Source organism: Limulus polyphemus, unplaced genomic scaffold, assembly GCF_000517525.1.
Source record: "Limulus polyphemus unplaced genomic scaffold, Limulus_polyphemus-2.1.2 Scaffold2377, whole genome shotgun sequence".
Lineage (NCBI taxonomy): Eukaryota > Metazoa > Arthropoda > Merostomata > Xiphosura > Limulidae > Limulus > Limulus polyphemus.
This window is the reverse complement of record NW_013667987.1, coordinates 189,731-200,817: the sequence shown is the minus strand read 5'-3', so window position 1 is coordinate 200,817 and position 11,087 is coordinate 189,731. Positions and strand designations below refer to the sequence as shown.

General features: G+C 32.0%; 2 protein-coding genes across 5 annotated transcripts in view; both read left to right on the top strand.

Moving 5' to 3' along the window:
• The window catches only part of LOC106466765, a gene marked incomplete at its 5' end in the record, with an annotated part of 3,657 nt that extends 2,952 nt beyond the window's left edge, over positions 1-705 (top strand). Inside the window, one exon of the mRNA XM_013927064.2 lies at positions 598-705. Within this exon, the coding sequence (XP_013782518.2) occupies positions 598-683 (86 nt within the window). The remainder of the gene's footprint in view (positions 1-597) is intronic.
• Positions 706-8,696: 7,991 nt separating this feature from the next.
• Positions 8,697-11,087, top strand: part of LOC106466767 (DCN1-like protein 4) — a 28,228-nt gene continuing 25,837 nt past the window's right edge. The window contains exon 1 of one of the 4 annotated variants that reach the window (XM_022394858.1): positions 8,697-8,932. The gene's annotated coding sequence lies outside the window, so the exon portion shown is untranslated. Of the gene's footprint in view, positions 8,956-11,087 lie in introns of all 4 variants that reach the window. The other 3 variants (XM_022394857.1, XM_022394855.1, XM_022394854.1) reach the window with 3 other exon arrangements.

Below are 11,087 nucleotides of genomic sequence, written 5' to 3'. Positions count from 1 at the left end.
TGTACAATACACTTATACCCACATAGTAAAACATTCAGTAAACTGTACAATACACTTATAATCCATATAATATATATTTTTGGGAAGTATTATAATATTCTAAAACGTATCACACGAACTTGTTATTTTGATATCTTTTTTAAAACTTATTTTATTCGACAAAATGTTTTACAATTTTTAATTTTTCAATATCTGTGATAAAATGTAACCAGGTGTTATACCTACTAGAATCATTTATAATAGTTAAATAGTTTTAAATATTTGTTCATAAAATGCAATCCAGACAGTTCACCATAACTGATTTAAGATACTTTATTGAGCCCTTTATTATATAAAGGTCATTTAAAATCATAATTTGGATTGATTAAACTTAAATGTTTCCCTAATTCAGTTAATTCTTTTTCATAGAACTTAACACGGTCAATAACATTTGTCTGGAAAGAACGAAGAAAGTAGTATTGCCGTCCGTATTATTTTAGTTTTTAATCCTTCCTAATTTTCATTATCTCACAAAATAAGCCTGTCAGAGTTATTTTAGTTTTAAATCATTATTTGTGTTTGATGTTACAAGACGAGTGTATGAATTTATCCTATCAGAATTCACCAAATGCTCGGACCGAATAGAGGACTGCTTTATGCCGAGATACGATAACGTTACATTTCAGCACGAATATTTACGTTAAAAACGTTACTAAATTTTAACACATTTCGATATGTAAATAAACATAATTCCTTAACGTATCTATTGTCATCAGAATTGTTTTGTTTAGATAATTAAAAAAAAAGTTTTTAGTTTCAAAACGTGTATTTTATACATAACATTTGTAATGGTCTCTCTTGAAGCTAATCACAGAAGTTTCTTTTTCTTGTATTTTGGTATGGTATTTCCTTTTATTCTTCTCTACTTCGAATAGATGGTAAGTACCTTTTTTGTTCATCTGAAATGCTTACAAGGTAAGTACTAAAATGTTTTATCCTGTATGACTGGTGTGTGTGAAACGTGCTTTTAGCAAAATAAAAGAGAGAGTAAAACCACCAGGAAATGTTTTAGTCTCAAAACCGTATGCTTTTTGCTTTTCCAATTAATTAAATCAACGTGATTATCTCTCTGAAACTTGTCAATAAAATATGCTAATAGCCTTAATGTGCTTCTTGTCCATTACACCTGCAAAATTGAATTTTAATTTAAAAAATTAGAACGGTTAAATTTATACGTCCTACTCATCCTTCTCAATTAGTTTCTCTTAAAGTTTCGGTTTACATACTGCAGATCATAGTGTTCCAGTTTAAACGCCCCCACCACTGTATATACTAGTCCTAATGATGGTAACTGTGTTACCGAAACTAGTCGGCTGTAAGTAATAAACAGTTGACCTTTAATTGTGCCAAAAACATAGGTTTTTCTGGTGTTTTTTTTACTCTTAACATAGTAGCATAATGTGTCTGAAAAAAATAAAGAACACGGTTAAATTAAATTGTAAATTATACGTTTTAGCTAAAATTGAAAAAATTCATTACTTATATCATCGTATCGTGACAGAAGTTGTAAGGCGTTCTTACAAAATAAGCAATTTACCATTTTAACAATATACATGAACATTTGGAACACGAACAACTGTTCATTAGTAAAGTTAAAAGAGCAATAGAATCAATTTTTAATAAAACTTGGATTTTCAGATCACTAGTTTTCTTTATAACTATATCTTTCTTAGGTACACCAGGAAAACTTAATAAACAAGGTTTGATTTTTTACAGTTCTCCATTACTTTTAACCGAGACAATGTATGTGAAACATGTGGAATATTGTATGGTCATTGTAAAGTGGAATATTGTATGGTCATTGTAAAGTGGAATATTGTATGGTCATTGTAAAGTGAAATATGGTATGGTCATTGTAATGTGGAATATGGTGTGGTCATTGTAAAGTGGAATATGGTATGGTCACTGTAAAGTGGAATATGGTGTGGTAACTGTAATGTAGCATATGGTATGGTCACTGTAAAGTGGAATATGGTGTGGGCATTGTAATGTGGAATATGGTGTGGTAGCTGTAATGTAGCATATGGTATGGTCACTGTAAAGTGGAATATGGTGTGATAACTGTAATGTAGCATATGGTATGGTCACTGTAAAGTGGAATATGGTGTGGTAACTGTAATGTAGCATATAGTATGGTCACTGTAAAGTGGAATATGGCGTGGTCACTGTAAAGTAGAATATGGTGTGGTCACTGTAAAGTGTAATATGGCGTGGCCACTGTAAAGTGGAATATGGTGTGGTCACTATAAAGTGGAATATGGTGTAGCATGTGGAATATGATATGGCCACTGTAACGTGTAATATGGCGTGGTCAGTGTAAAGTGGAATATGGTGTGGTCACTGTAACGTGTAATATGGTGTGGTCACTGTAAAGTGGAATATGGCGTGATTACTGTAAAGTAGAATATGGTATGGTCACTGTAACGTGTAATATGGTATGGTCACTGTAAAGTGGAATATGGCGTGGTCACTGTAAAGTGGAATATGATATGGCCACTGTAACGTGTAATATGGCGTGGTCAGTGTAAAGTGGAATATGGTGTGGTCACTTTAACGTGGAATATGGTATGGTCACTGTAACGTGGAATATGGTATGGTCACTATAAAGTGAAATATGGTGTGGTCACTGTAATGTGGAGTATAGTGTTATCATTATAAAGACATTGTAAATCGATATAACATTTATTACGTACAGTGGGCGAGCCTCGTGTCTTGATTGAGCTGGTCACGCACATCATTGTTAGCTATAAAATGTATTCAAGTTAAAAAATAATTTTCTTAACTCTATCATTTGCTTCAAGTAATATCGACATGTAAGGATGATGAATTATTCACGTTTATCAGTAATTTGTTTCTTTGATTTCTTAGTGCTTTAAAACGCAAGTTGGCAGTTTTCATTTGTTACATATAATCTGATTTTCAACAACGTGGTGTTAATTACACGCGCCCATAAAAAATATCATAATATAAGGTTAATATACTCATTCTCTGGTGATTGAGAAAACTTCTGCTATCCATTTCATGGCCACATTTATCAAAATATTTTTCGAAATGTTAGAGACATGTATACAGACAAATGAACAGGATAAATATTAGAATTATTATTTAAAATCGTCAGTATTTGGTCAAACTCTATAATCACGTAGAGTTTTTTGTTTTTTAATTTTGGATAAATATTAGGCTAAAATATTCCATATTTCTTAAATTTGGGCCTAGCGGGGTCTTAGGGGCTAGGACGTTCGGCTCATGATCTGTGAGTCATGGGATCAATTTCCCTGGTCGAAGATACTCACCCTTCCCACCTTGTAGCTGTTATAATGTGACGGTCAGTTCCATTTTTCGTTGATAAAGAGTAGCTCGAAAGTTAGCGGTACACGATGTTGACTATCCGTCCCTCTATTCTAGACTTTCACTTAAATATTAGGAACATCTAGTGCACGTAGTGCTTCGCGCGAAAATTCAACAAACAAAATAAATACCTTGTATTCAAAGCATATTTATTACTAGCTGGAGTACCCTTTCCTAGGAAGGAAGCTATGTAAATTCATGATTGATGAAAGGTTATCTCAGGAGATGAAAAGTTGCTTCCCTTATATGTAATTGTAAAAACGCACATAAAAACTGCAAAACAAAATGTGAAACCACAACTCTGAACTTATCTCCACATGGACCTAACAAACCTTAATGCCAAATTTGGTGAAAATCCATCCACAGTAAATGAGGTAGTGGTAAAAAAACGCCCATAAAAACAGCAAAACACAAAATGCAAAACTAAAATTTGTATATACTCCATACCAATTTTGGTGAGGATCCATCCCTCACACTTCAAGTAGTTACATGGACATACAACAGACAGTACTATTTTATTTATATAGAAGTAGTTACATGGACATACAACAGACAGTACTATTTTATTTATATAGAAGTAGTTACATGGACATACAACAGACAGTATTATTTTATTTATATAGAAGTAGTTACATGGACATACAACAGACAGTATTATTTTATTTATATAATGCTATTTTTAGTAATCGTGCTTATTTAAGACATTTTACGAATCACCATTTCAACTAGTTATTATGATGCATAAAGTTATAGTGAATACATCACTTCTTTATAATATTTAATACCATAACAGGAATAATAACTAGAGACCAACCTAATTCATGACTCTGTGACATTTAACAAATAACACAATATGAATAAAGGAACCAGCGATGTAAAGTTTGATACCTAAAAGAATACAAAACAATTTAAAATAAACGGACGAGCCACATTGAGATGTAATATCTAAAAATAAAAACATAAAACAGCCAAGCTAAACTATAGATACAATATTATAATGACTAAGTTAAACAAAACATTATTGGGGTGAACTTGGCGTAACCTTTATTCTAGCTAGGTTGTATCTAACACATAAATTGTTTTGGTCAGATATTTCTCTTTTACAGCCTGTGGGCCTGAGCCTCTTTTCTTTTACAATGATTTGTAATTTTCCATAACAGAAGGCTTGATCATAATTGGCTCCTCAGTGGCACATCCATAAGTCTGAAGGCTTATGACGCTAAAACCAGGTTTCGATATCCGTGATGGGCACAGAACACATAGCCCATTGTGTATCCTTGCATTTAATTGCAGACAAAAAAAATTATATATATAAAGTATAATCGATTGTTTGTTTTTTTACATAATATGTTTTCATTTATTTTGTTTTTACATAATTAAATTACACTGCTTTTTAAAGAATAACCTTTCATTCAATCAAAAAAATATAAAAATTAAAGGCATTGTTAAGTTTACTGTGCTGCCATCGTTTAACCAATATTGTTACTAATCTTAACAATTCTTACTTGGTGTTGAAGCAAAAACGTACTTTAGCAGTATAATAATGACTTCAACACAACTCAGATTATTGAGTCTCATTCCTTAGTTCAAGTTAATCTGTTCCAGGTGATTGTCCGTGTATTATTTACTATTTTTTGTTTGCGGTGTGTTTGAACTTCTCGACTAGAAGAAGCACATTAAGTTTATCACTTTTTTGAGTTAATCTATAACAGATATTAATTTTTTGTTTTATTTGTGATGTCAAAGTGTTTGGATTTTCATAAGCATAAGATTTAGAAACTGCAGCATTAAGAATACTCATTATTGAATATCTATTAGTGCATACTGGTGTATAAAAGACATTTAAACACTAGTAATGAACGACCTTATAACACCAAATTTGTTATTTTTCTTAAATTTGACATCAACGTATCGCTTTACAGCTTCGTCAGGAGATTTTCAACTAAAACACGAACCATAACTAACAGCATAAAGCTTCAACTGGTTTGAATAGCAAATTATGTTCGAATGTATAGCGTGCATTTCTACAGCTACACATATTAAGTATTAAAGCTTATTGCTGAAAGAAATGTATTGTTCAAATGATTAACTATAAACAAAAGTTCTCTCAAAGTTATAGACTGGAATAACATAAGTTAAGATAAATAAGAATTATAAGCGCCATTTTTTGTCCCTTTTCATCCGTGGTCGTAGTCAGGTGTTATTTGTCCATGATTAGTTCAAAAATGATCTGCAACTGTGCTTCTTTCGTGTTGTTGCTTATAAAGAAAGTCAATATGTTATCCTATCCTTGGGTGTAGGGTTATTCAATGTACGTATGATAGCAAATGCTACCTCAAAGCTGGTAAGCAACATTGGAGACAATGTACTTATGTTTAGACTTCAAATTAAGTGACCAGGAACCCAGTTTGAGACTAATAATGCTTGGAGACAACTTGAATAATGAAGAAAAACTTTAATATAAGTTTAACATAACAGCAAATGTACAACGTTTCGGCAAGGTTTTGTCATCATCATATTAAAGTTTTTCTTCATTACCCATTCAAGCTGTCTCCAAGCATTATTATATTTACACTACAAACACCTTTTTGTAAGACAGTTGGCTTCATTACATTGTAGGGTAGTGTACGGAGATTTTGAAAGTTGATTTTTTAGGGTTAGACTTGGCCGTTCTATAATTTTAATTGTCAGTTCAGATTTTCTACTTATAGTTTTTATTTTCTAGGAGATACCGTAAAAGTAATATATTTTGTGTTCTCTTTGAAAAATTGTCTTTTTTTTTCTCTTGGTTTATCTGTGGTTTTCGTGTTGGAGATGCAATACTAAATTTTGCGTGTCATAGTCCTTGAAAATGTATTCGATGTTGCTCAAAAAGAAAGATTTTAGTTCATATCACATTCCCCAGTGGCACAGCGACATGTCTACGGACTTACTACACTATAAAATTGGTTTCGATACCCGTGGTGGGAAGAGCACAGATAGCCCATTGTGTAGCTTAACTTCAAGCAAAAATTCAGATCACATAGTTGTTGTTATTTTTTACATATTTTATTGTTGTTGTTATTTTTGTATATTTTATTGTTGTTGTTTTTGTATGTTTTATTGTTGTTGTTATTTTTTGTATGTTTTATTGTTGTTGTTGTTTCTGTGAACACCAATTCAACCTTGTTAAAAAATAAAAAAGTTATACTAATGCATTGAAAACGTACATCAATAATACAAAACTAAAATCCAGTCATGTTATGGTAGTTATATTAGTATGAATGTATGTAAATAAGGTTTCGTAATTGTCAAGAGCGACATTTAGTTAATGACGTTGTTACCACATGCTCAGAGTCTCTAACTTTTATTCATCTAGAGATGGCTAGCCTGTGAGGTATATGTAAAACATGATAACCTTATCCAAGAATCTAAAATGTTCAGATGACACTTGGTTTCTTGAGGGAAACCGAACTGGATTGAAATTGATAATGTTATTAAGTTTCTCGATCTAAACATAAATACAATAAATAATATTCAAATTTAGTTTCAATATTTTCAATTGGTTCATATAATTGAACTTTGGAATAGTTATTATATTTAGTGCATACAAAATATTTTCTTCGGTACAATGCTTCATATACCACTTATTGTCAACAGATGGCACTAAGATTGCATAATTATTATACTGCAATTATCTAAATTTTACTATCAAATTGATTGTTTTTACTGTCACGATTTTAATGTATTCATAGCCATTATATTAAATTCTATTTCTACATATTATTAATTGAATTTATTTTTCCACATGTTAATTTAGCTAAAAATTATAACAATATTCTCTGAAAACAAACAGCAAAATAATATATACGCAATCTAAAATAAACGTATGTTTAATATGATAAATATTTAATATTTTTCTAAATTGGTACTTAGGGTTAATTTGTAGTGTTCCTGGTGTACAAAGCGCAGATTGGTCACTGTGTAGCTTTGCACAAGAAACAAACGAGTAGAAATAATAATGGCTGGAGACGGCTTGAATGGGTAATGAAGAAAAAAATACTGATATACAGATAAACTGTCCCTGTCAAACAATACGTTTAAGGATCTAGTAATTGGAACAATATATGAAAACAAGTTACAAGTCTGAAGAACACATATACGTGACCTTTATGTCACCTTCAGACATTGTGGAAGAGTTAAGTATATTTTGCACAACAATGAAATTAGATAAACAGAGCATTATTGACATAAAAATTAAACTAAAACTTTGTAGAAATGTTAAAATTGGATGTTTACTGGGCTGAAAATAATTAAACCCAAATTTGATATCCGCTGGTCGTCAAAGTCACACAGAAAAATGAATAGCACACAGCTTCTTAGAAGTTAGAGTGAAACCTTCTCCTCTCAGTTCGACGAAAAATGAGATTGAAAGCTAGAAACCTGTCACACAAGAAATGACAGTCCTCGATCTCAAATTCAGCCAATTACAATCTGGGAAGATTACTGAAAACAAAAGGTCTTTCTTCACAATTGCGACAACTGTGCCCCCCCCCCCAGTGTTACAGCGGTATGTCTGCGGATTTAGAACGCTAGAAACCGGGTTTCGATACCCGTGGTGGGCAGAGCATAGATAGCCCATTGTGTAGCTTTGTGCTTAATTCCAAACAAACAAAGCGACAACTGTACGGGCAATCTCGCACTGAGAAAGTATTAACCGCCATAATATGCAGGCAGATAACAAATAAAACCATGCTGCTGGCTTCTGACTTCGAGATTACCTAAGTTTCACAATTATAGCACGACAATTTATTTCCGTTAAATCCGAGAATGGGAAAGAAAACTGTACTAGTAACAAATTACACTAGTTATAGAAGAGTAAAGTAATGAGACCATTGACGGAAAATTTACCATAAATTTGCGAGAATCAAATGCTGCGAAGAAAGCCATAGTTAAAACACCAGGACTGTTCAGTATCACCTAAGAAATATAACTTAAGAAGCCTAAAAATATCAAAATGTTTCCGAATTATTTCTTAGAGTATACAACACAATAAACATCTTTCTTAGAGATTTGTTTTGTGATTTCAACTTTAATTATCAATATTCAAAGTAGGATTTTTTGACGTAATAACCGCAAATATATTTAAGGGGAAAAGAAGCAGTTAACAATGAAATACTTTAAATTCTTAACTAGCTTTTTACGCTCCTATTTTTGGTAGTATAAATTTGATGATTGATTTTTACCTGTAAATTATACTTTACTTTTCGTCCGCATAATAATTACACCCCTTGTTAATATTGTGATATTCACGATTTATTCCGAAATAGTAGGGCCCCATAAGTGTGACTATTTAATTAAATCAAGCAATTCCTGATAATAATCTTGCTTACCATAGCTGATGCTTTTGTTTGTTTTGTTTTTTAAAAAAAAGGAATCAAAGATGTTAGCAGCCTAGACGGTCGATATGAGCAGTTTACTTTACAGTTTAAGAAGTTCCTGAAAAGAGCGTGAGGAGAGGGAAAAGGCTTATATTTATATATGTATTCAGTTCCAAGCACTACTGGTTAGTTTTAATGATATATGATGGTAAAGTGATATTTCATGTTGTTTTATCGGTCAAACCGAAAGCAACTTTCAAAAAGCAGATTTCGTAAATTGCCTTTGTAACTTGTTTAACTGTATGTATGTAGTCCTAACACAATTATAATTTATAGTTATAATATAAATTAGAATAATAATCGTAATACTAGTAATAGCCAATATTAGTTGTTGTATCTACTTAATTACTGGAGAGACCTGCTTGAATAAATAAATTGCTTAATTTATTTAATATTATTAATTATTATTATTTATTAAGCGGTTAACTTTGCATCAACTTCAAGGTAGAAGTCTACTTTATATGGAATAGTAGAAGTCTCTAGACTGTATTATATGTAAAGGTTAGGTTGGGCGTAGTTTAGTGTGACATTAAAATACGCAGCTTGTACTTTTACGTTTAGCTAAAAATAAAAGATAAATTATATTTCGATATAAAGACTTGATTATAGCACTGTTGCATACTGTATCCTAGTGCAATGCTTTTTTCTATACCAACTAAACTTAAAACACTGCTTGTAAATGTTTCAAGCAGTTTAATTTCTAAGAGCATATTTTATAAAACATGTTTATTTTGGAATATCTTTAATTTTGCATTAAATCATTATTAAAGTAGCCTTATCAGTTGGCCTTATATCACTTGGCTTGTTCTAAAATATTACATTTTAAAACACACAAAGAATGAGGGTTAGCCCTGTGTTAGAGTTCTGAATATCTGAGCTGTAGTATAAGAGTGACAGTCAATCCCTTAGCATAGATGGTTGGTGGTAGAGTGCTGTTGACTGGCTTCTTTCCCTCTGGCCAGTAGTTTAAAATTAAGAACAGCAGCAGGTTGTGTCATCGTAAGAATGGACAAGGTGACAAATTAACATAATATAACGTTTTGGGACAATGTGGGACCTATTGGTCCATCTCGGCTGTTCCATCCTCTAAACAACATTAAAATGATTAAAAAAATAAATAAATAAAATAAAATAAAAAATCTTAAAGCCAGCCCTTTTCATTCATATACTTATCAAGCTTTTTTTTTAAACTCTTAAATTTACTGCCTCTACAACATCTGAAGGCAACCCATTCCGAAGGCCAACCACCCTGTTGGAAAAATGAAACTGTCTTAGCTGAAAATGAGTCCTGCCTTGCCAAAATTTATACTTGTGGTCCCTAGTCCTACGGTTCTCATTGTTAAATATAAAAAAAAGATGATACATCAACACTATCAATTCCCTTTACAATTTTAAACACTTCAATTTGATCCCCCCTCACTCTTCTTTTTCAAGAGAAAATAGTTTGAGATATTTCAGCCTCTCCTCATATGACAACCCCTCCATTCCAGGTACCATTTCAGTAACCCTTCTTTGTACCCTTTCCAACAATTCAATGTCTTTCCTAAGGTAAGGAGCCCAAGACTGAACACGATATTCCAAATGTGGCCTAACCAATGACTTGTACAATGAAGTATAACCTCTTAAGACTTGTATTCAATATTTCTATAGATACAACCTAAAATCCTGTTTGTCCTACCACTAGCAACAGCACACAGCTTGGATGGCTTTAGAGACTGATCAACTATTACATCAAGATCCCTTTCCTTCGTAACACTGTTAAGGTTATTCCCATCCAAATTATACTTATAATTCAAATTATGATAACCAACATGCATTATCTTGCATTTATTATAATTAAAACTCATCTGCCATTTATTTGCCCAACTCACTAAATGATCTTAGTCCTTTTGTAAATTGGCAGCAACACCCAAGACCTTAATATCATCTGTAAATTTAAGTAATTTATTGACTATCCCTTACTCTATGTCATTGATGTAAATCAAAAAGAGCAAAGGTCCTAAGACTGAGCCCTGAGATACCACACTTGTAACATTAATCCAGTTTGACTGAACTCAATTTGTAACAACCCTTTGCTTTCTTTCATCCAGCCATTCTTTTATCCAATTTGCTAACTTATGCCCCACACCTATAGAGCTAATTTTTTTATGTGGCACCTTGTTGAATGCTTTCTGAAAATTCAGACACACCAACTCTACACCCCTACCCTCATCTACATAAGCAGTAACCTTTTCAAAGAATGTTAAAGATTTGCAAGGCAAGATTTTTCATTAATGAAAC